We start from the raw sequence: 25,171 nt of genomic DNA, 5'->3' as shown, positions 1-25,171 counted from the left end.
AGCTAGGGCTTTTGAACAGTAAGTCAGAAATGTCTAACGAGATTGGGGTGTAAGGATAAGGCAGAGGTGGGTTGCTTTCTCCATGTGGCCTGCTTACCTCTATGGGCTCAGGTGAGCTAGGCAGAGGGTGGGCCAGGAGTTGGCTCAGGAAGGCTGCCTGGCTGCAGTGTGTTAGGTCACGTGAAGCCAGTGAGAGATCTCCTGAGGAGCAGCGAGGGTGAGTGAGAGAAGTGAAGCTCGTTACCTGCCACCCTGGGCTCAGGTCCTTAGCAGGCTCATCAGGCCCCTTGTCTTTGTTTTCTCCATTGGTCCACCTCAACCCGGCTTCTTCACAGCTCTCCAGCTGCCGCCATCTCCTTTCAGGCTTTGCACGCACTGTCCCCTGCTTGGAACTCTCTGCCCTCCTCCTGACTGTCTGATTCTTGCTATCCTTCAAGTCTCAGCCCAGTTCTTTTCCCTGGAGTCAAAGTAAATATTGCGGCCTTAATTGGTCTTACACATTCAGCTCTTAGGGTATAGTGTGAAAGCAAGTATAGACACATAGATATGTGTCCAAAAACACTTATTTACAAAACCCGGTAGCCAGGCAGCAGACAGCATTTTACCACTTCTGGAAACCATGTTAGGCTCCCAGCACACAGTGCGCACCCGGTCTTTCTCCCTGCTTCCTGCTGTCACCACATGGTATCACTGTGTGCACCCGCCTCTCTCTGCGTGAGTTCCCCATTCCCGTGCAGACAGGAAAAGACAGGAAAGAAAAGTTGTCCCTCCCTCGGCGAGGGTCCTGGGACTCAGAATGGCAAGTTTAATGTCAAAATGTCAATAACGTTATGGAGATGCAGGGTACCTCACTTTAGGTGCCTGCTCTTCTAATGTGTCATTTTGAAGGGCTGGAAGAGGTGACTGGGAGGGAAATTGAGGATTAACTTAGAGGTTAGGTGAGAAGGGGAAGGGTTGGCAGAAAGGTCATTTTCCCTGAGACAGAGTTAACCTCTGCCCTTTCTCCTGGGCCTTATCAAGAAGGAAGTGTTCAAGATATCATGGGCTTGCTTTTCTGCCTGGCTGCCTGAGCAGCCTGTGGCCCCAGGCCTGCCCTTGCAAACTCTGACCCAGGCATTGGGGCACAGTAATTTTCACCACAGTATTTATTTAGTGACAAGAGAAAGGAAAGGCCTTAGGTTTGGGTTGGCAAGAGGAGTGCCCTGTGCTCCAGGGTTTCTGTTTGGATTGGCCAGTGCCTGGCAAAATGGCCTACATTTCTTCCCAGCTGCAGTGAATTTTCTTACACTGGATTCACTAGACTCAAATAGGCCCAGCCTGGATTTTTGGGCCTAGGCCACAGATCTGACTAACTTTTCCCTTGAGACACGAAGGAAAGAAAACCTCAGTCTGTGTGACGCACTGAGCAGCCAGTGCCTCAGGCAGATCCTCATGGGAATCCTCAGAGCTCAGGTCTCCTTGGAAACACATGGAAGACTCTGATACAGGGGGAGGAAGGTTGAAATGCCTTAGGAAGTGGAAACATGGACTCTGCTTTCAGGATTGCTTCACTGCTCCAGTTGAGAAAACTTTGAGAACTGACAAGGACTGTGGGGAAGGAGGGGAAAATCTTGAGAGCCTGGAGCCCAGCTTACAGGCTTGCCTTAGCCAACTTCCTGGTGTGCCTCGCATGTGTGGGAAACAGGATTGTTTCCTCTTGTCTTTTAACTGCCGTGACACAGAGCAGACCTGAGGAGGAGAGAGGATTACCAGGGGTCCATATCCTCTGTTGTTGCCCTCATTTCTGGTCTTTTGGTTTGTTGTTGTTGTTGTTTTGGCTTTCTTACTCCATTTATTTCTTTGAGAGGAAGTAAGGGAATACAAATGCCATGGCATGTGTGTGCAGTCAGAAAACAACTTTCAGCAGTTGGCTTTCTCCTTCCACCATGTGGGTCCCGGGGATTGAAGTCAGGCCATCAGGCCCTGTGGAAAGTGCCTTTACCCCCTGAGTCATCTCTGACAGGCAGAGGCAAGGAGGATCCTAAGTTTGAGGCCAACTTTCACAATACAAGATCCTGTTCACAAAAAACTGTATTTGCAGAAGTAATTTATATTCTAATATGAACAATACTAAGATCCGTGTGGGAAAGATGTCACCATATGCCTTACCAGTCTTCCTTTGAATCCATGCCCCAGAGGCCTAGCAGTGAATACCTACGTACCTTTTCCTGAATTGATTTCCAGTCATTACATCCTGTCTCCCGAAATGCTACTGGGATTTTTGTTTTAGTTTTGTTAATACTTCTCTGAGCCTCACACTCAGAATGGTACTGATCTAATTTTGAAGCCTCACTCTGGCCCGTGGCCTTCGGCAATGTGTGTGCACTGGGAAACCCTGCCGTTCTGAGGGCAGTGAGGATCTCTACTTGTTTGCCACTGTAAGCTGGGCTGTGTAAACACGCACTCTTCTTTCCTTGGTACTTTCTCTCTTCTGAAAGGCTAAAAGAAAATGTTTTAAATGTCGCAAGTGGTATTTTCGGATCATTTCCCCCAAGATTATGACAATTTTGATTTTTTTTTTTTTTTTTTTTTAGTTTTTAGTTTTTCCGCTTGTTTTGAAATTTTAAAAGAGAGGATGTTTTCAGGGGTCACTGAACTGAGAGAGTCAAAGCCTTACCCTCCAGGCCTCACTGCACTGTGAGAAGTTGGGCTAATTCTAAGCTGTGGAATTCATGTGTGACCTTGGGGGGAATCTGAGAAGCCTGACAAGTTTTTTCAGTCCATGGAAGCAGGTAGTCTGTTTCTTCGTTAACTCTGAGAGGAGGCCCAGGGCTCTGGAAGGCTGCACATTCTGCTGAAGAAGGTGCTCCTTACTGCACACACACACGTCAGCCATGTCTGCGCCTTACGCCTGTGAGCCCAGAAGCGGGAGCGTAGCTGTGAAAGGCCAACAGTGAGGTCTGGCAAGTGTTACTCAGTTTCTGGAGCTTTTCTCTAGATCATTTAGTTGACTAGAACATGAGGCATAGAGAGCTCACCCAAGTGACATGTGTTAAGCCCTTGGAAGGACCAGTGAGAGCTCCAAAGCTCTTCTGGCATTCACCTGCTCTTCCCTCTGCGCCCCAGGTGTGCCGGCATGTGAAGAATGGGGACATCCTCCTACTGAACCGACAGCCCACCTTACACAGACCCTCCATCCAGGCCCACCGTGCCCACATTCTGCCGGAAGAAAAGGTCCTTCGCCTTCACTATGCCAACTGCAAGGCCTACAATGCTGACTTTGACGGAGACGAGATGAACGCCCACTTGCCCCAGAGTGAGTTGGGCCGAGCTGAAGCCTATATCCTGGCTTGCACTGATCAGCAGTATCTCGTTCCCAAGGTAAGCCTGACCTTGCGACCATGCCATGGGTCTTGGCTGGTGTGCAGCTCCAGGACAGGAGCATGTGGAACAGGAGGTCCTAGGCTTTTCAGCTCTTGACCCCTAAAATCGGGGAAACACTTTCATCTTGTTGTGACTTAGCATGTTAGGAGAAAACCTAACAGTCCTAGAGCGCTATTAGGTAGCTGAATAAAAGCATTTAGTTCTAGACTTGTCTGGATTTTTTAACTGACTGGCCTAGTAAGAATTTAGCATGCAAAATATGAAGACTCACAGAAGACTGATTCTTTAGCTATGAGGAGCCTGAATTTGGGAGTGTTTCTGTTTATTTGTTTACTTTTATAATTTTTACTTTTTTATTGAAATTTAATTACATCATTTCTTCCCTCCAGCCCCTTCCAAACCACCTTTTCTCACACATACACACATACACACACACAATAACACCCAACACACATAACACCCAAACAATAACACCAACACACATGCTAACATGGAAGAAGAAAATCTCACAGGGCTCCAGTCATAGCCAAAGAATGCTGGGAGTGGGATAAATAATCTTCGCTAGTAATGAGCCCCCTCACTGGTCATCTAGTACACCCTGAAATCCCACTAAATGAAACCTGTTCAGTTCATAGAGTTTAGTATTTATGCGTTTTGTACACACACACGCACACACACACACTTGTGGATATATCATTTAGGACTGGGTACTCTTCTGTCAGCTCTTCTCTTCATTTTGACCAGTTGGGGTTTTCTTTGATGAGGAGTGAGAGGGTATATGGGTAAGTATTTAGAACACAGTTGAGAATTAGCTAACTTAGTGAAGTGTCGGTAGTAGCTTTTGTTTGGATTGGTTTGGTTTTTTGACCTCATTAGCCCCAGGTTGTTAGTTAGGTTTCTAGTAGTGGGCGTGATTTCCCTTCTCTTGAGTGTGTCCCAAGTCCAGTTAGACAGCTGTGAGTTACTGCTAAGACATGAGTGCTGCTATTACACCCTTGCAGATACCTTGCTGTGCTCAGAGGCATTATGGCTCAGAGGCACCAAAGCTTGGTAGGGCTCTTGGTTGCTTCCCTCCCTTGGCAGCTTGTACATCATCTTCTATGAAAACTAATCCTCAGGGAGGAGGCTTTTGGGTCAGATCTAACTTAGACCCTCTAAGCTCTGTGACTGAAATGCATGATGTCTTAGCAATCGGGACTTGACTTCAAGCTCTGGGAGGCAGTCAGGGGCAGCAGCTGTAGCTTATATATGAAGGATAGTCTGTTGAACTCCCCTGACCAATAACACAAACGGGAGCTTTTCATGCCTACTTTTTGCTAAATAGCCTGGCTTCCGGAGGGGAACACCGTCAGCCCAAGTAAGATAAGTTTATTTAAGTTATCTGTGTATATGCATACACTTAAATGTATCATATGTAATTTTAGATAAATAAAAAATAGTATGATTGCTTATGGCTTTTTCAGATACCCTTAGTGCCCCCTCTCCTCCTTCCTCTCTCTCCCCTCTCTCCCTCCTGCTATATTGACCTCACTTCCCCATCTCCGAGCCTAAGTTTTAAGAGGCAGCTTAGGGGTCCTGATGAGATCACCCTGCAACTCGTGAAGGCTCCCTGTGAATTCCTTCCACTTCTCTCCAAGGTTGTTCCTCATGGACAGCCTCGTGTTGTCAGAGCTGTCCACGTGGACTGCAAAATAAATTGTCTTCCTCTTGCCCTTGGCCAGCTGCTACGTTTACTTCTGTTCCAGGGGTCTGAGTTAGTGGGTGCTTATGGGAGGAACAGAGCAAAGAAAACCAGACTGAGGAGAAAGGGTTGAGTATATTCCAGGCTCCATTTAGTCTTCCCACCTGCTCAAAGGGCTGAGGACTTTTCAGAGTGTACAGTTTCTTGGCAGTGATACATAGCATTCATTTGGAATGTGGTGGAATCTGAAGAGACTAGAAATAGTGATGGAAACCACAGGAACTGTTTCCCAGGTGTGTATTTCATGCCAAACACTGCAGAGTACTCAGAAGGCATCTCGCTTCACCCTATTCACAGTCCTCGGAGGTAAATACTGCTAATGTCTGCACTTTACGCTCGAGGAATGGAACTTGCTCAAGGTCACTGAAGTAGGAGGGAGGACAAGGAGCTCTCAGGTCCTTGTGTGGGCTCCACTATCAACAGGGAAAGTATGCACCCCAGGAAGGCCAGAAGCTGCCCTCCGATGCCCAGCTTCACTGCCCCTTGCTTAGATCCTCTCCCTCATCCACAGTCCGTCACGCTGATGTATCACTGTGGTTTCACCTGGTGCCAGTTGTGCTTAACTTTTCTGCTCACATTACTAGACCACTGGTTAGCAGAAAGACTAAATGTAGGAAGGGGTTTTGAGCCCACTAGACCACTCAGAAATTGTAAAAGGTAACTCGCTAATGTGAAGATTGGCTCTTTACCTTTTCATGTAATAACAATAGTGAAAATAATAATAACAACAGTAGTAGCTGTAGGAGTGGTAGTGATCTGAAGCCATCATATACTGACCAGGCCCCAGGCCTCAAGAGCCTCTCTCAGCAGTTTGCAAACATTTTTATATGTAGTCTTCACAGTGGATTTAGAAATAGGTGAAGAAACACAAAGAAAATAAGTTGCCAGCCAGTAACAAGGCCAAGACTCAAACCTCTGAGTCCTTAGCCAGACTGGACACCAGGGCTGGACCTGGTCCTAGGTGGAGGCTTATGGCAGAACATGAAACTAGGGATTGTTTGAGCCCGTTTCCTCAAAGGGGACGCGACCAGGAAGTAGCAAGTGAGTTGGTGTCAGTGGCTTGAGGTCATTGCATACATGAGGTATTGGGGGCACCCTGAAGTCTTCAGACTTATGTCCTAGTCTGCAAAGCAGCTGGAGGCTTCCTGTTAATGCTGTGCCTGGAGAGGATCAGCCTATCCGAATCCGCATGGATCCTGTTGTGTGCCTTTCACTGTGACTTTTAGGTTAGGCTTATGCTTAAAGGAGAGAAGCAGAACCCAAAATAAAATATCAGGAAACAAACCTAGGACCCTGCTCTGGCTATACAGGCATTCTGCCATTGGACTTCGTCACCAGCCCTTGAATTAATTCTTTTTAAGGGAACCTTGGAGATAGCCTGGAGTATCTCTTCATTTTCAGTCAGTTTGTTTTGTCAAAAGTTAAGATTCTGGTCAATTTTATATAGTCTTTAGTATATAAATGCCAAGAGGGAAATCCTTATTTTACTTGGGGTTGTAAAATACAGCATCTTTGGTGGCAGAGGAGTAGGACGTCAAGGGTGCTTTGACTAAGCAGAAAGCCCACTGCTTTGGGACTTTCCTTCTTTTTCTCTCTTTTGGTCTTGTTCCCTCTTTGGGCCCAGGCCTTCATAGTCCAGGTAGTTTGGTCATTTTTCCTTCCTTTTGTTCATGTTTTGCTTTGTTCGTTGTTTCATTTCTTCTATGTTTTCTTTTTTCCTTGAAAGCTTTCATTAATTCACTCTGAAAAGACCAACTGCAATTAAATGAGTTGAATAAAAGCTCATGATTTTATTGTCTTCATAACAAAATCAGCCCAGGACTGGATCACTTGGCCCTTTCTCTTCTTAATCGCTGCCCAGTTCAGAATGCTTGCCTCTCCTACTAGCCAGCATTCCCTTAGATCTGCAGCTAGGCTCAGCACACTCCAGTCTCACCACAATCTCTGTAGTTTCAGGCTTCTAGCAGAAAACAGGCTTAATCTGCCCACCACAGCCACTCTGTTTCCCATCACAATTCCGCTTCCCCGGGGCATACAGAGGATTCATGCCCTTCTTATACTGTGTCACTTAGTGGGGCCTCATTTCTTGCAGAATGTCTGGCAGGTCTTGGGAACATTCACCAGGTTCTTGGGAGTGATAATCAGCTCGGAAAGAAAGAGGCAAGGCCAGCAACGGAAGTTTCTCTACCTTCTTCTTTTCCTAGCCGTAGTGCCAGGTTAATCTATTTTTAGGGAAACAACTGAGGTTTCATTTAGCTGTTTGAACAATATCGTCCTTCTCTTTCAGTGCTGAGGGCCAGAGCTTTGTGGAAAGCTCTCTCAGAAGGACTTGCTGTCCTTCCCTGACTGTACTGAGCTAGGGACTTGATGACAACATGCACAGATCTCTGAGCATTCTGACAAAAGATGTCAACCTTAATGTCGTCTTGCTGGAATGTTGAACAGTAGCAGAACTAGTGCTTTCTGGAGTTTTGGAACAGAATTGTTCTTTCCAACCCTAAACAGCTTTTTTAGGAAGTTCAAAATTATAAGTAGACCCTTAGTAATTGCATTAATCAGCATTTCTCCATAGAAGCCATGATTAGAATATCGAAAGCAGTTTAGCTCTTTAAGGAAGTTTCTAGTCCTAGAAAAGCCTGGATAGAAAAAAGAGATAAGGTACCAAGTGTGTTTCATAAATTGTGGTTACATTCCTTGAAGAGTGAAAATTCTGTAATATCTGCCCCCCAGAGACTGGAATAAATCAAATGCGTAATCCTGGCTTGGATTTCTCCTCCATGAAAAACAATATCCTTTTTGGAGTAAGACATGGAAGATTGTTTTTTTTTTTTAATTTAACTAATAATTTAAATTTTCTTTATACAATATTTTTTCATTGTGTTCTTTCTCAAAACAAAAACAGGAACAAAGATCAAAACTTAAATATATAAATAAATAATACAAAATATACCAAAACAAAACAAAAAGCACACAAACCATGGAGTCTGTTTTGTAATGACAAACCACTCGTGGGCATGGGCCTGCCCTGGAGTGTGGTTGGTACATTGTCACGGAAGAGACTTGTTTTTGTTTTAATTCATGTTAGTAACTTGAAGCCTTCATAAGAAAGGCTTCATGCTCCATCTGCTCCCGCCTTGTGTTTATGCCACCTTTTCAGCCGTCTATATCTGAGCTCTCTTAGACCCGTTGTTGCAGTGACAAGAACCCTCTCAGTCTTTGAATTAGTGTGTGTGTGTGTGTTTACATTTGGGTCCTTCCAGTGACAGTGTTGTGAGGTCCTGGCCTCTCTGGGAAACATAGCTGCAGTATGACAGTCAGATGATAAAGCTCTTGGAGCTCTGTTCTCAATTATTTCTTAGATTCCTGTAAACATGGATACATTTTCAGAAACTACTTACAGAATGTCACCGAGTGTAGCTATTTTTGCCTTTGATTTGCTTGTGTTGCCATGAACACAGACCTGACAGATAAAGCTGAGGAGACTGGGGATTATAAAGATTATGAAAATGCCAAATTAAATTAATGTGGCCCATGAACCTGGGTTTTTTATAAAAGCCCATGTTTTGGCCCTAGGTAGGAAATACCTTCATGAGAACCCACCCTCAACCACATGCTGTGTTCTGAGGACAGACCGATAAAAGACGTTTTTTCCAGAGAAGTCAACTATCTCACGGCCCCCTCCAGAACCCGGAGTCCTTCAGTTCCTCCTGCCTGGCCTGTCATCCCTAAGGCTTCAGCTGCACCACTGCTGTCAGGGAGAGGGAGTCTGACTGCCCCTCCCCGCTCTGTATTATGGCCTGGCCTGCACTTTTCTTCCATGACAGTCAAAATACTTTGTGGTCATGTATTCATCTCAGCATTTGTTTACTATCTGGCTTTTCCTGAAGCAGGCTGATGCTCTGCCTAATGCCTAGGCATACAGTAGGCTCTCAGTAAATATTTGTTAAATGGATAAATGATTTACAGAAGAACAAGGCCAGAAATGTGTGAAAAACACAAAAGCATAAAAACCAAACTATGAAAATTAGAACACAACTGACAACAGCCAGACCAAACTTATGCATAAATGCCAAAAATCTGCTGAGTAACTAGAAGCAGATGGGATTAACTAAGGAGGGCTTGTGGAACTGGTTGAGTTTGAGACACTTTTGTGTTAAGCCAGTAGGCAGTTGGCAAAAGTTGAGGCCAGTAACTCCTGGTCCTGTGATTTTCTAAGTGAGGGCATGGAGCGGATAGCCTGGGCTTTGTGCAAAAGCACTTGGTAAAGTGGCTTCTAAGCAGATGGCTAGAAGGTGAAGAGTTTGACTTCACATTTGTCTTTGTCTTTTCTTTTTGATTTGCAGGATGGCCAGCCGTTGGCAGGGCTGATTCAAGATCACATGGTTTCAGGTGCAAACATGACCATCCGGGGATGTTTTTTCACCCGGGAACAGTACATGGAGCTGGTGTACCGAGGACTCACAGACAAGATGGGACGTGTGAAACTCTTTCCTCCTGCCATCCTGAAGCCCTTCCCACTGTGGACAGGAAAGCAGGTAATTGGGAGACTGGCAGCCAGTGTATTTTTAAAAGGAGATACGCCGCTCATACAACAGTTTCAATTCCAAGAGATCTCAGACCACAGCAAGATTTCTAATCAGGAAACAAGGTGACTTTCCTTTTGGGTGGGCCCCCAAGGCTGGGAAAACCCATACATGATTCTACTAAGAACGGGTTGCATGGTTTCTCTTTATTGATTCTCACATAAACTTGGTGTTCTCTGATTCAAGTCGGTACTAATGGTGATGGTGTTAGAGCACTAATTCCTAAGGTCATTCCAAGGGTTTTGCTGAGTTCTTTACACTTGTTTTAGTGCTTAAATCCAACCTTCTCTCATTGGTAGATATGGTGTAGTTTAATACTTAATGTTAAATTACATGTTCAGGGTTATTAGAGACAGAACTGGAATTCAAACCCAGGTCTTTTTTAATGTCTGAAGTAACCATATAATAGTCTAAATGGAAATCAAATAATGAAATACACTACAGTATATTCATCTGCTGTACCTGGCCCTCCAAGTTGAGCTTCAAGGATCAACTTCTAGAGCCTTGGCTCTTTACCTGTAAAGTTGGGTTTGAGGTAGTCTCTGTAGCCTCTTCCAGCCCATCATTCTCTAAGTGTGTTAACCTGGGATCTGACTAGTTTTAGTTTAAGGTCTAGACATCATTGTTTCATAAGTGATTATGTATCCATTTTGTCACTGTAACAAAGTATTTTGTTTGAGGAAGGATTTACTTTGGCCACTTGGCTCTGTTGCTTCTCCCCTCTGTGTTGGTGAGTGAGGATGTTATGGTAGGGAGCATGTGTAGAGCAGAGGACTTAACTCATAGTGGACAGGAGACGGAAAAAGAACCAAGAAGCGTGGAAGAGGTAGTCCCTCAGAGGCATGGTCCAGGGCATAGGCCTCCGACACTAAGAGCCAGTCGAGTAAACTCATCGGTGCATTAGTCCGTGATGGCGTTAGCACTCTCAAGGCCCAGCCACCTCGCAGTAGCCCCACCAGCTGGGGACAAAGCCTTCAACACAGGAGCTTTAGAAGGAGTCGCTTGTCTAATTATTCCAGCGGTTGAATTTGGCTTGCTAATATTTTGTTTAGAATGGTTCTTTCTTTTCTCCTGCTGTGACTAAACACCTGGCATGGCAGGAAAGGCTGGTGGCAGCAGCTTGAAGCCAGAGGTCACATTGCACACAGTCAGCAAGCCCAGCACTGGTGCTCAGCTCGCCTTTATTAGACTGCAGCCAGAATCTGTGGGTGATGTCTGCCAGTTCAAAGATGACTCTTCAGTTAAACTTTCCTAGAAATACCCTCCTAGACACACCCAGAGTTGTGCCTCCATGCGTGATTCCAAATTCCTTCAAGTTGACAACGAACAGTCACCATCTCTAATCACAATTAAAATTCTTTATTTTATTAGTGTGTGGGTAAGTGCATGCATGTGTGTGCAGGTGCTGTGGTATTCAGGTGAAAATCAGAGGACAACTGTTGAGAGTCGATTCTAGCCTTCCTTGGCAGGTTGTAGTGATTGAACGCGGTTGTCAGACTTACAGAGCAAATTCCTTTACCTGCAGCCGTCTTGCTGGGTTCCAAGTGCTTCTTTCCAAGAAGATTGTGGGACCTTGGTCTCTTGGGGTGTACTCTCCTCTGTCCCCTCCCCATTTCTCTCCTGGCTCAGGATAAGGTAAACTTGCTTCTCCTCACCATTGTTGCCCAGCACCCTGACCAGAAGTTCAACTCTTTCATTCCCTCTAGATTGCTTTTATAAGTGGTTTATTAAATTTTCTATTTTTTATGATTATATATTAACTCTGTATCCCAGCTGTATCCTACTCCCTTATTCCCTCCCAACCCCACCCTCCCTACACACATAATCTTACAGATAAATAAGAATGGGATCATATTATAATGTCCCCAGGGCTGCTCTCAGAACTGTGAGTCATGGTTAAATTTGACAGTTTTTAAAGACTCATTTAGCAGGACAGTGGTGGCACACACCTTTACTCCCAGCACTCAGGAGACAGAGGCAGGTGAATCTTTGGCTTAAGGCCAGCCTGGTCTACAGAGTAAGTTCCAGGACAGCCAGGACAATACAGAGAAACCCTGTCTCAAAAATAAAAATAAAAGACTCATTTATTTTTATTTGTGTGTATGAACATTTCATCTGCATATATGTCTGTGTATCACCTGCATGCCTAGTGCCCTTGGGGGCCAGAATAGTGTGCTGGATTCCCTGGAACTGGATTTACTTAGGGTTATTAGCCACCATGTAGGTGGCAGGAAGCCGACCTGGGCCCTCTGGAAGAGCACCTGGTGACCTTAACCACTGAGCCATCTCTTTGGATCACCCCCCCCTTTTGTATCTTGCTATGTAGCCCAGGCTCTCTTGAACTTGTCAGTCCTGCCTTAGCCTTCCAAGTGCATGGATTGTAGGGATGCACCACCACACCCAATGTGACACTCAGCTTGTGTTTGTATTGAAAATCACCCCTTCAACCGCCATCTGGAACCTGAAGTGCTTTCCGCATCATTGAGTGAACGGATCACTTCACTTTTGTTTAGTGGAGGAGGCTTGCTTGCTTGCTCTGAGTGCGCTCCCAGGTCCTTCAAAGGGCATTTTGTTTATCAGACCTTTTTTTTTAATCCAGTTTTTACAATAGTTGTTTTATATTGTATTCAAGTGTGCCTCGCCTCCTTTTTTAGTTGGCACTCTCCTATTTGACGTAATTATGGTGCACTGACATAGTGCGCCATTTCCATTCAGGAACGCAGTGTATAGCGATCAGATAGGGAAGGCTGTGACGGGACGTTGCTCAGTCCTCTGGAGCAGCCGTTTTAAAATATACAAGTCTTGGCATCCCGCAGGTCTGTTGTGTTTTGGAACATGAGTAACCCTTTGTTCACCTGCACCCCTTACACCTATTAACCATCTTCTCTGCAGCCCCTTCCCAGCTACTCACAACCTCTTTTCTACGTCGTGTTTCTCTGAAGTCAACTTTACAACATACAGTATCAGCTTTTCTGTGGCTTGAGTGTATTGTAGTCTTGTTACAAATAAGAGTTCATTGTTTTTATGCCTGAGTAGTAGTCCACTATGCATATTACCAGCTGGTCTTAGCTGTTTCTTCATAGATGGATGCCCAGGCTGATTCTGTATCTTGGCTGCTGTGTTGGAGTAAGTGCAGCTTTCTGCCCGTGGGTGTGTGCCACATGGGATGTCTGAGTCACGCAGGAGTTCTGCTTCTAGTGTTTTTGAGGAAGTTCCATCCTATTTTCCATAATTGTTACAGGAGTGAGAGTTCCCGTTTTCCCTGGTTCTTGACAAGCCTGTTTTTAACATACCCTTATATGGCAAGAAGGTCACATAACTGTTTCTGTGTGCCTGGTTGGCAGACCCAAACTTTCTGTTACTGCTTTGCAACCTAATCAGTGAGCTTACTGGTATAGGGTGGGTGAGCTTGTTGCACGTGTGAGCGTGAGAGCCGCCTCTCTCCCTTCAGCCTCTGTCATGTTGTGTTCAGTGACAGAATGTTCCCTAGTTGACTTAGGTGTCCCTCTGTTGTCAGGCATTTACATTTTTGCTTGATTTGTTGTTGTTGTTGTTGTTATTATTATTATTATTATTATTATTATTATTTTGACTAGTGTTGTAGTAAACATCTGTTTCTGCATATTCTAGGATATTTTCATGGGGATATATTTTACATCAATTCCTAGAAATTGCTTTCCAAGGATATTTACCTTTTGAAACTTGTGAAGAAATGTATTTGCTTAATAAAAGTTTTTAAAGATTAATTCAGGGTTAGCATAAAAACTATTTTAAATGCTATTGTGCATACAAGCTGTTATCTTTTACGTTTTTATTGTGTGTTTTGTTATTTTTGAAACAGGGTCTCACTTGGTAGTCCTGGCTGGCCTCAGCCACTGTGTAACCAGGTAGCCTCCAACTCACTTGTAGCCATCCGCCCCTGCCTCTTACGTGCTGGGATTGCTTCCTTCCTCCACTCCTGGTCTCTATGATTTTGACTAATTTGTGTATTCCATCTAAATCATATCATAAAATGTAAGGCTTTTGTGACTTGCTTCTTTAATTTAACGTAAGATTCTGACAGCCTACCTGTTACACTTTCTTTTTTCTTACGACTAGGGAATGTTCTGTCATGTGGACATACTACAGTGTGGTTACTCATGTTCGGTTGCAAAGGGACAGTTAGTGTTGTTCCCACTCTTGGATATTACCAGCGAAGCTACGGCAAGGCTTCAGCTGTTCTTGTGCTGGAGGTGGGCTGGCAGGCCCCAGTTCCCTGTGTGAGCGCCTAGTTATCCCTCACTTTGCACCAAATTCCAGTCTTGACTGTTCCTAGCCCAGGCAGCCTCTGCACAGAGAAGCCTCACCTCCTGCCCCCAACTCCTTCCCATACTTACCCTCCCGATGCCAGCCCTGTGTAGAGCTGAGGTGTGGAGAGAAGAAGCCTCCTGAGTTCTCTGCTCCAGAAACAGTGTTAGCTGCTTTATTATTTTTATTTCCTTTTCTTTTTTAAACTTTTATGTGCACAGGTATTTTGCTTGCAAGTGTATCTGTATACCACGTGTAAGCAGTGCTCACGGAGGCCTGAAGAAGATATCAGATCCTCTATAACTGGAGTTACAGGCAGTTAGCTGCCACGTAGGTGCAGGTCTTCTTTAAAAGCAGTCAGTGCTCTCAACCACTGAGCCACCTCTCCAGCCCCAGTGCCTTTAACACCTGCATGCTTGCCCCTAACCCTGTGCCCTCTGTGGGAATGTCCTTGGCAACTCTTCCAAAGCTGGTCCATTGTCCCCAAGGACACCTGCCTTCCTTCCTCTCCCTCACTTGCTTGAGAGAGTGCCTCTCCTGGCCTCTGTCAGCAACTGTTTGCTGAGTGATAATCCTTCTGGTTGACTCAGGAAAGCCAGGCTGACCTTTCAGTACTAAAATTAATTCTAGTTACATCAGTTTAATGTGTCATTTAGCTCCATAAAAGCTGATTGGTATCAGGTTATGGGCTTATCAGTCTTCCTTATCAAGGTGACACCTGTTCACTAAGGCATGTTCGCATGTAGACCTAGAATATATTCACAGTAAATGGTCCTGTCAGGAGTTAAATTAAAACATGCTTTTGTCTGAATATTTGTTTTCCCAAGATTCATGTTACAGTCCTCACTCTACCCCCAACCCTCAGGGATATATTGCAGTGAGGCCTTTGGGAGATGTTTAAGGTTATGGGAGCAGAATGAATGGGATTGATGTCCTTCCTAAGTCTTCTAAACACTCTTTCCCCAAGTCAAGACAGAGTAAGAAGTCTCCATTTATGACCTAGAAAGCATGATTCTCTCCAGACTTTTGAGTCTGCCTCATTTTGTCCTTCTCTGCTCCCATAACTATAAGAAATATCAAAACCTACCAGATACTTTTCTTCTCATTCAGACTAAGCCTGTCCACTCAGCCTTCCCGTCCCTTGCCCTAAAAGACATGATTCAGCCCCTGACTGCTCTGTGTTGCAGGATATTTGATCACACTGTGAACCCTGAGATTGTGTTATTTACTGAAAATTTGTTTCTAGTTGTGGTGTGGCTCAACCCTAGCACACCTTATTCTAAGAGCTTTCTGTTTGAATTACATAAAGTCAGCCATAGGTCAAGAAGAGCAAGAAAACAGTTGACAGGGAGTGAACGTGGGGGGTGGGGGGAAACAGAGAGTAAGAAGTCAGGAGGCAGTAGAAGGGAGGGACATTGAATTTGAGGGGTTTTTGAAATGGCTAGAGGAGAGCTTCCTTCTTTGGGGCTGTCGCCTGAGGAGGAAGGTCAGCTGGGTGCTTTCTCTGCCTCTGAGCTAGCAGGCTTTCACCCCAGGATCTGGGGCCTGAGTCTTTATTGGTAAAATCGAACATTTGAGATTTTCTTAAAAGCATTTGGTGCCCACCGCTAGCTGAGCCTTCCTTCCCTGGCCGTCTTACTTAAAGCCACAAGGCTCTCTTACATTCTATTCTGAGTTACCTCTCCTTATTCTGTTTCCTCCAAATCACGGATTCCCCAGGGAGTTGAGGCTGCAAGGAGCTTTATTCTGTTCTCAGTGCCTGGCTCATGGTAAACCCTAAATAGATAACTGCCGGTGAACGAATACATCTTGTCTGAAGGCTGTTAACAAGAAGTGCTTGATCGGAATGTGCCCCTCGGTGCATCCCAGCCCCTCATGCCTCACTCTGCAGCCTATTCTCAGTCAGAGGCTGCAGGCCTCCCGTGGGAAGCTCTTTAGTCGGTTCTTCATCTTTATGTTGATGCCCTGAGAATCGAAACCTTTGTGCAGGGAGGAAGTTATTAAACATAGTAGTAATTGTTACCTGCTTGAGGTGGGTAGCATTAGGAGCCTCACCATCTTTCTCAGTTTTGCTAAGTGTCCACTTCTGTTATTTTACCACATAATCTGATACTTGTTTTGACCCTGCAGCAGTATAAATAATGACACAGAGGCTTATTAATATTTTAAAACCTAGGCCTTTTGCTGGGCAGTCTCCCGACTACTCCAACCTGACTAATCCTGGTACTACATCCTGCTGAGTGGCCAGATCTCCCTCTCTGCTTCACTCTGGTCCATCTGTTCAAACACACACACACACAGACCCGAAGTCCTCTGGCGACTCTCAGTTCTTCTCCCAGAGTCCCTTTCTCTCTGCCCAGAAGTTCCACCTTCTACTTCTTGCCTAGCTATTGGCCATCACCTCTTTATTAAAGCCAATTCTAGATTGCCTTAGGCAGCTGAGGAAGGAACAGATATTTATAAAATGTGAGGCTGGTGCGGATGCCGCTATGGTGCTGGGCCATAGCGCTCTGCCAGTACAGAGTTAACAGTTGAATATACAGAGCAACACCTTCACACATGCGCCCCAACATTACCCCCAAAACAAGTTATTATTTTTTTCTTCCTTTGGCCTATTAGAAATTAATGCAAGCCTCCAAGATTACTCACTTTAGGATGAGGTGTTTCAGGGAATAAAAATCCTAATGAAGTTTTAGTGTATTTTTGGTAGACTTGTCTTTCCGAGGACCTGCTTGCCTTGCTGTGCCTTGCGAGCAGAGGTGGCATCACGAGGCAGCCGATCCTGATGGGCGGTTAGTTATCTCTTCCCCTTCCAGCGAATTGTCCTCTTTTTTTCCAGGTTGTGTCAACCCTCCTCATAAACATAATCCCAGAGGACTACGCCCCCCTGAATTTATCTGGAAAAGCAAAAATTGGCAGTAAAGCCTGGGTGAAGGAAACACCACGGCCTATTCCTGACTTTGACCCTAACTCCATGTGTGAGTCCCAGGTATGGCTTTATAAAATTGATTTCTGTTCCTGGGGTTGGCAGATTGACTTCAGCAAGTTCAGAGACTGGTGCCGTGCCTCAGAAGAAAAGTTTTGTCCAAGGTGGTATCCACTCTTGTTTAAGATGTGCTCAGAGCTGATCTCTGCCCTCTGGCTCTCGGCATGAAACCCCTGCTGATGTGGGAAGGTTTCCAGAGGCTGGTGCCGATTCTGCAGTGCTTACAATGGGGAGCTCATGTTTTCTTTCAAGACCTCTGAGTGGTTTGAGTGAGCGAAATTGCCATGAGGTCCGCAAAGCCCAACTCCAAATATTCAGAACTAGGATTAGGGAAGGCCAGAGTGGCCCTCACACCCCACCCCACCCCCCACCAGAGATTGCCAAGGCCTCTGTCTATTCTTGGTGAACAAGCTTCTCAAGTCAGCAGCTGGCTGGCTGTCTCTAACAGGACCTGCTTTCCTCTTTCCCTCCCTCTTCCCTCTTTCTTTCCTTTTTCTGTAGTGTTGGGTTTGAACCCAGGGTCTCCTGCATGCTTAGCATTAACTCTGCCAGTGAATCCCATCCCCTGCCCTGTGTCAGGACTAACAGATGCCCCCTGCAAACCTGGAGCAGCCACGTTTTTTTTCATCCACTTGCTGGATCATCCACTTGCTGGATCATCCACTTACTGCGTGCAATTAAAAACCTAGCCAGTGTGTGTTCATCTTCCTTACTTAAAGTATTAGTCTCACACATTCCCTCCCTTTCTCCCTAAGGATTTGAGGCAGGTCACAGTAGAGGGACCCCCACAATGAAGCTAATAGTGCTTGGCTTGTGAGGGTGGCTCCTCTAAGCGGTGCCCTGCAGCCTGGCATTGGTGATGCTTCCCTGCACAGGTGGTCATCAGGGAAGGGGAGCTGCTGTGCGGAGTGCTGGACAAGGCGCACTACGGGAGCTCTGCCTATGGCCTGGTCCACTGCTGCTATGAGATCTATGGGGGCGAGACCAGCGGCAGGGTCCTCACCTGCCTAGCCCGCCTCTTCACTGCCTACCTGCAGCTCTACCGAGGCTTCACCTTGGGTAAGTACTAGGCCTGTGGCCCGGGCTCTGCCCACATTCCAGGATGGCATCTAGGCCACTTTCTTGGCGAATGTTTAGCCTCTTCCCTTCAGTGTTAGCCATCTGAGTTTCACACCCTGTGTTTCTTCTCCTGCCACAGCTCAGAGTAACCCCTGCCAACCCCATCCCCATTCTGCTCCTTTCTTCACCTTCCTACACCTAGCTCACAGTGAAGATCAGACCTAAACAACAGCCAGGCCTGTAGCTCTGCTAGCTCGTGGCACAAACAGGAACGGCTCAGATGCACTGATGATTCATATGCCGTAGGGCTGACAGAAAACAAGGTCACACTAGGAGGGAGTGGAGCTTTAGGGGAGGGCTGGCTAATGCCATTCCAACCCTGTTTAGCAGAGGTTATAGTAACGAGGATGGCCTGCATGTGACCTCATGGCAGGGTCTGCTCATGTGGTTGTGGCTTGCATGGAGAGGAATCGTTTCTGTCTCTGCTCGCATGTAGTCTTCAGAAGCCTCGGGGTTCTATAGGGAATTCCGGATGTTTGCTTTAGCTTTTAAACAGTCAGTTGTTGCCTTCCTACTCAGACCTTGGCTGAGGGATTTTTCAGACTGTGTCATGCATGGGTCCAAACAAAACATTGTTAGGTTGAAAAGAAATTACTGTTGAAGGTGAGCAATTCTTCAAGGCTTTGAGCCAAAGGATGGGCTTTCCTGAAGGGATTTGGACCTTCTACCTCTGACACAGTGCTGAGAACCGTTGGACTGTACCCAGACTTGATGTGGTGTGTGCTTGCACATGTATGTAGTCACAGCTGCACGTAGGATCCCGGGGATACTCACTGTCTGCTTCTCTTCTACTGCTGAACATCCTTCTGGCCAAAATCTCCAGCTGTTTCATCCCTCACATATTTATTGGGTGTAACCAGCAGAACTTCTGGCTAAAAGCACATTTGAAACTCCAGCCTAGGCTTGCTTACTTTCTTCCTGTGTACCTCAGTTTTGAGCCCTAATTTTATCGCTTGTGAAAGAGAGGTTTCGATGTTTAGGTTTTCTTAAGCAAGCACTGGTGTTAATATTGCCGTTCCAAGGCTTCCTCTATGTGTGTCTCTCAGCTTTGGATCTGAGCACCACCAAGTGTACAGTGCGACATTAGGCCCGGGCCCTGTTGAGCTTATCTGTTTGACTCTGCAGGTGTGGAAGACATTTTGGTTAAGCCAAATGCAGATTTGAAGAGACAGCGCATCATTGAAGAATCCACCCAGTGTGGGCCCCAGGTAAAGAGGAGGGCTGGAAGGCCATGGCCTGCTGCCCAGGGGCCACTTAGCTTACAGAATAAAGCCACACCCTCCTTTACTAAAGCCTCCTGTTCCTTTCTTCATTCTAGGCTGTCAGGGCTGCACTGAACCTGCCAGAAGCTTCATCAAGTGATGAGATTCAAGGGAAATGGCAGGATGCCCATCTGGGCAAAGACCAGAGAGATTTTAACATGATTGATATGAAGTTCAAGGAGGAAGTGAACCATTACAGCAATGAGATAAACAAGGTTAGCCTGGCCACACAAGGCACAGATCCCCATCTTTTTGAATGCTCATTCTGTTGGTTTGTTTATAATTACATTTGATTCTCACCCTGCACCCTTTAGAGCAGTCTGAGTAGGTGAGATTTGAAGTTGGGCAGGTACAGCCCATCTTTATGGAGAACACAGGGTGTCATTCTCTCGCTCTTTAAGTCTGGAAGGAAGGCCTTGGTTTCATTCTAAAAGGGAACACTTTGCACAGCATTTCTGTGTGCTTGAGTTCTGCACTAGAGGGGCTGAAGAGAGAAGCTTGACTGTAGAGCCACTCCACTGTCGGTGGAAGAACAGGGAAGGGCAGGAGTCTGGTGCAGCAGAGCCAGGAGTGAGCACCGGGCTTTGTGTTGAGCTTTGTACTTGCTGTGTGACCTTAAGTAAGAGGTGTGACTGGGCTCTCGGTTGTTCTGGGAAGCAGATGTGTGAGGAGCCCCGCTTCAGGGGCTGGCCTGGACTCCCTGCCCTGTGGTTTGAAGAGGAGCCAGGCTGGCACTCCCTCTGCCTGGTAGACCCCAGGGCCCAGCCTGAGGAAAGAAAGGAAAGGCTACTACTCATCACCAGAGTTGTCTGTGGGGGTTCTCTTCCTGCCTTTCAGCATTCATGTGGTGGCTAGAAGACGGTCCTCACCAGTAGAAAGTGTTATCCAGAGGAACCTTCTAGCACTGCCTGGGAAAGCAGCGGACAGTACATCTTAGAATAGCCTCTCATCCACAGCTCTCACCTTCTGCCAACCCGGCTCTGCTCCTCCTGTCTTGAGTTTGGTGTCTAGATCCCCAGGCAAAGCTGAAACAGATTCAGAACTCATGTCATTGTCCTGGGGGTCGCCCTGTGCAGCTTTCTCACTTTCTGCTGGCCTTGTGCTTGGTGACTTGCTGGCAAGTGTGGACGTTGGTAATGCTCCTTATGGATGTAGAGTATGCTTTTCTGGGTCGATTCATTAGGCCCTCACCTTAGATGTTATTCTTTTTTTCTAAATTTATTCGTATTTTGTTTTATGGGCGTTGATGTTTTGCCTACCTGTATGTCTGTGTAAGGGTGTCAGATGCCCCGGAACTAGGGTTACAGACAGTTGTGAACTGCCATGTGGGTGCTCGGAATTGAACCTGGGTTCTGTGGAATAGCAGCCACTGCTCTTAACCACTGAGCCATCTCTTCAGCCCCAATTTTATTCTTATCTATTGTCTTAGTCACTGTTCTATTACTGTGAAGAGACATCATAACCAAGGCAACTCTTATAAAGGAAAGCACTTAGTTGTGGGCTGGCTTACTGTTTCGGTGGTTAGTCCATTATTATCATGGCAGGAGCGTGGTGGCACACAGGCAGACATGCTGGAGCAGTAGCTGAGAGTTCTACATCCTGACCCGTAGGCAGGCAGACAGAGAGAGACTGCGGTCGGCATGGGCTTTTGAAACTCCCAAGTCCACCTCCAATGAGACTTCCTCCAGCAAGGCCCACCTCTTAATCCTTTTAATCCTTTCAAATAGTGCCACCTCCTGGTGGCTAAGCATTCAAATGTCTGAGTGTCTGGGGCCATTCTTACTCATGCTACCACATCTAACGTCTTCAGAGTCACAGATTAGATTTGCCAGCCCCCTGCTTCTCAGCCTTTCGTGGTTCCCTTTTTGCTGCCATTTGACCGGAACCTGGGGCTCCTGTGGGTGTAGTGGGCAGGGTGCTTATGTAGAGGTTTCAGCGGAAGGATGATACTAGATTAGGGTTTTCTTTCTCTAAGTGCAATTCAGCCCTTAGCTGTAGGTAAATGCTCTATTGGCTTTGTTTCTTTCTGTGTCAGGGCTTTACCTTCTGAATGTGGGGTCTTAGGAAAGGTGAAGTCGCTGAGCAGTACGTTGATCTCATCCACAGGCATGTATGCCTTTTGGCTTGCACAGACAGTTCCCCGAGAACAACCTGCAGATGATGGTGCAGTCGGGAGCCAAAGGGTCAACTGTGAACACCATGCAAGTATGAGCAAAAAATAGCTTAGCTGGTTTGCCAGAGGGGTGGGCTGGTGGCAAGAGTCAGGTTTCAGTTCATTTCTGATTTTAAAATCTTTTTTTTTAATTTTTTTTTTTATCAGTTACATTTTATTAACTCTGTATCCCAGCCGTGTCCCGATCCCTCATTCCCTCCCAGTCCCTCCCTCCCTCCCTCATCTCCACCGTGCCCCTTTCCAAGTCCACTGATAGGGGGGAACCTCCTCCCCATTCATCTGATCCTGTTTTATCAGGTATCTTCAGGACTGGCTGCAAAGCCCTCCTCTGTGGCCTAACAGGACTGCTCCTCCCTTCGGGGGTGGGGAGACCAAAGAGCCAGTCATTGAGTTCCTGTTAGAAATAGTCCCTGTTCCCCTCACTTTGGGAAACCAATTGGTTACTGAGCTGCCACAGGCTACATCTGAGTGGAGGTTCTAGGTTATATCCATACATGGTCCTTGGTTGAATGTCAGTCTCAGAAATATCTTTAGTCCATGTAAAATATAACTAAAAAGACTGGGAAACACTAAGGCATATAGAAATCTTCTTGTGGGTGGGGGAAGGCAGATTCCCGAAGTTCGTTGGCCATCCAGTTTAACCAGATTGATGAGTTTCGGGTTCAGTGAAAGACCCCATTTCAAAACATAAAGGCGAAGAGAGAAACCCCAGTGTTAGCATCTGGCCTTCACACGTGTGTACATGAAGTCCCACACACCGCACAGTCTAACAATGTTGCGTGATGTACCTCTTTCATTTACTATTATGTTGTAAGCACTGTTCTAAGGATCACTTACTTCTTGTGTCTCATTACCTTCCCATAGCTCCTTGGCGCTATGGAGACATTTTCACATTGCTTAGTGTCTGTTTCAGTGTGAGTTTTTGTTTTCAATCCCGATGACCTTGTGAGGCTCTCAGGAGCATGGGCCATTGTCCAGTGAGTGCCAAGACAGAGTGGCTCAAGAAGCTGGACACCACTGAAAGCCACCACTCAGGGGAGATGCTCCCAGGAGGATTTACATGCCGCTTCCTAAGCCTACAGATGAGTGGCTTGGCTTCTGTCTGGCTCTGGGGTTATTTTTTCCTGTAGACTTCATTTCCCCATTGGAACCTTTTCTTAGGGTTCTTACTGCTGTAGAAATCATAATAAGCAAAGGCAACTTGGGGAGGGGTTAATGTCATCTTACAGATCCATGACTAAGGGAAGCTTAGGGCAGAAGCTCAAGGCAGGACCTGGCACAGAAGCCCTGGAGGAACATTGGCTTACTAACTTCCCCCTCGTGGCTTGCTCAGCCTTCGTTCTTCTACAACTCAGGACAACCTGCCCAGGGTGGCACTGCCCCCAGTATTTGGGTCCACCCACATTAATCACTAACCAAGAAAATCCACTACGGGCTTGCTTCCAGGCAGCCTATGGAGGCACTCTCTCCATGGCGCTTCCTCTTCCCAGACAGTTCTAGCTTATGCAAAGTTGTCAAACAACAACAAAAAACAAAAACAAGGGCAAACCTTCACGGTACTTCCAGGTACAATGTGATGATTCCAAGTCATGGCTTCTTCTCTAAGCATTGCTATTCCCCACTGCCCTCCACGGGGGAGAAAAGCCAGTGCTGACTTTTTCCCGACATATGCTCCTGTGGCTTGTTTAACCATCTAGGTCAGTCTTCAGATCTAACTCCTCTAAACGCTTCTCTTGAAGGACAGCTGGAAGTTCTGTTCCGACAAAGTATTGCTGAGCACTCGATTGTGTTTCCCTTCCCCAGATCTCTTGCCTGCTGGGCCAGATTGAGTTGGAAGGTCGGAGACCCCCACTGATGGCATCTGGCAAGTCACTGCCCTGCTTTGAGCCTTACGAGGTTACCCCCAGGGCTGGCGGCTTCGTCACTGGAAGGTTCCTTACCGGTATCAGGCCTCCTGTATGTGTGTTTTTGGCATTTTCCCTCACTTGTAGACCTGGTAGTGATTGATGACTTACGGCACAAGAATAATCACATATATGTTGAAGGCATCTATACTACAGTTCTCAAGGAGACGCAACTACCGTGAAAAGATGGGGCCAGATGTGTGGCTCATGCCGTAATCCCAGCCTTGCCCTGAGAATTGTCGTGTTTGAGTCCAACCAAAGCTACAGAGCAAGACTTGCCTCAAAAGAAAAGGAAAAGACAAGCTGATCTTGCCTTCCACCTTTTCTGTGATGCAGCCTCTCTAAGCCAGTTCTTAGCTGCTTCAGAAGCAGCCGGAGAGGGGATGTATAAGTCACCAAAGTGCTCATAATACCGAAAGGGGCATGGTGGAGACTGACTTTATGAAGTCTCCATTTCCCGCTTCCTCCCCTCACTCCGTAGCAGTGGGACATCTGTGACAGGTGGATAGTCTTGCTTCAGCAGATGCATAGTTTTCCCCTAAGGGAATGGCCTTTTTAATGTTATGATTTAATGATTTAATGATTCCACGATGTTGTACATGGGTGTGCATGTCTGAAAGGATGCCAGGTCTAGAGTGGACTGTTCCAAGGCTGCTGACTGCTCCAGAAGCCCCTCCACAGGCCCCGCACAAGCACTTCCAAGATCATCCACAGCCTATAGCCAAGAGATGGTAGTAGGTTGATGTAGACTAGAATAATTCAAATTCTGACTCAGACCCTTTAGTGCATCAAGAAATCACTGAGCTGGGCATAGTGGCACGTCTTTAATCACACCACATAGGAGGTAGGGACAGATGGATCTCAGTGAGTTTGAGGCCAGTCTGATCTACATCTTGAGTTCCAGTACAGCCAAAGCTACGTAATAGAGAAACCCTGTCCTCAAAAAAAAAAAGAAAAAGAAGAAATCACTGTAGTAGTTCATAATTCCTTTGTGTAATGAAACAGAAGAGTGGTAAAGAAAATTGCAGTTTGTCCCACGTAATAAAAGATGGGACAGTACCATAAAGCTTACTTTGAGGTCCCCTCCCGTCCCTTGTATGTGTTTGCTGATGGGTATTGTAAACATACTCTTCCTGTAATGGTAGTCAGAGTTTTGGAAAAGCTAAGCATGGTAGCTCACAACCGTAACCCCAGTTACTCAGGAGCCTGGGACAGGAGGATCACAAATTCAAGGCTCACTTGGACTCCATATGAAGTATGAAGACCTATTAAAACCCCACGCAAAGAGTAGTTTGGGAAACACCTTAACTGTCCACACTGTCAAGCGGACCCCAGGCATGGGTGCTAGGATGGGGACTAGGCTGGGAGCGGTCTGTGTGGCCAGGAAAGGGTGCGTAGGTGGCGCCCAAACGGCCCTCTAGGAAATACTGCTGCTCACTGCCACCTGTGGGGCCTGGCTCCCTCTTTTCCCATAGGAGTTCTTCTTCCACTGCATGGCAGGGCGAGAAGGCCTTGTGGACACTGCTGTCAAAACCAGCCGTTCCGGTTATCTCCAAAGGTAACAGTGCCTGTAGCCCTGTGGTAGGCGGGTTGGTGTTCCAGGACCTTGCTCCTGTCGTGTGTCACTGAGGAGTCCTTAGATGATGTAATCTCTTTTCAATGTCTCCATGTGTGGTCTGAGACAGAAAATAACACACAGTATTTCTATGTTCAGGTAGAGCATGCCCTCAGAGGGTTACACAGTAGGCCCCGT

The 25,171-nt window shown here is 46.3% G+C and overlaps 1 protein-coding gene across 1 annotated transcript in view; it reads left to right on the top strand.

Moving 5' to 3' along the window:
• The window catches only part of Polr1a (RNA polymerase I subunit A), a 64,201-nt gene that overhangs the window by 22,757 nt on the left and 16,273 nt on the right, over positions 1–25,171 (top strand). The window contains exons 13-21 of the mRNA XM_060383541.1: positions 3,106–3,360; positions 9,448–9,639; positions 16,814–16,963; positions 17,836–18,019; positions 19,205–19,287; positions 19,398–19,556; positions 21,448–21,546; positions 23,318–23,470; positions 24,894–24,976. Of these exons, the coding sequence (XP_060239524.1) occupies positions 3,106–3,360; positions 9,448–9,639; positions 16,814–16,963; positions 17,836–18,019; positions 19,205–19,287; positions 19,398–19,556; positions 21,448–21,546; positions 23,318–23,470; positions 24,894–24,976 (1,358 nt within the window). The remainder of the gene's footprint in view (positions 1–3,105; positions 3,361–9,447; positions 9,640–16,813; positions 16,964–17,835; positions 18,020–19,204; positions 19,288–19,397; positions 19,557–21,447; positions 21,547–23,317; positions 23,471–24,893; positions 24,977–25,171) is intronic.

Source organism: Meriones unguiculatus, chromosome 5, assembly GCF_030254825.1.
Source record: "Meriones unguiculatus strain TT.TT164.6M chromosome 5, Bangor_MerUng_6.1, whole genome shotgun sequence".
NCBI lineage: Eukaryota > Metazoa > Chordata > Mammalia > Rodentia > Muridae > Meriones > Meriones unguiculatus.
The sequence above is the reverse complement of the archived record's forward strand: the minus strand, read 5'-3'. Positions and strand labels throughout refer to the sequence as shown.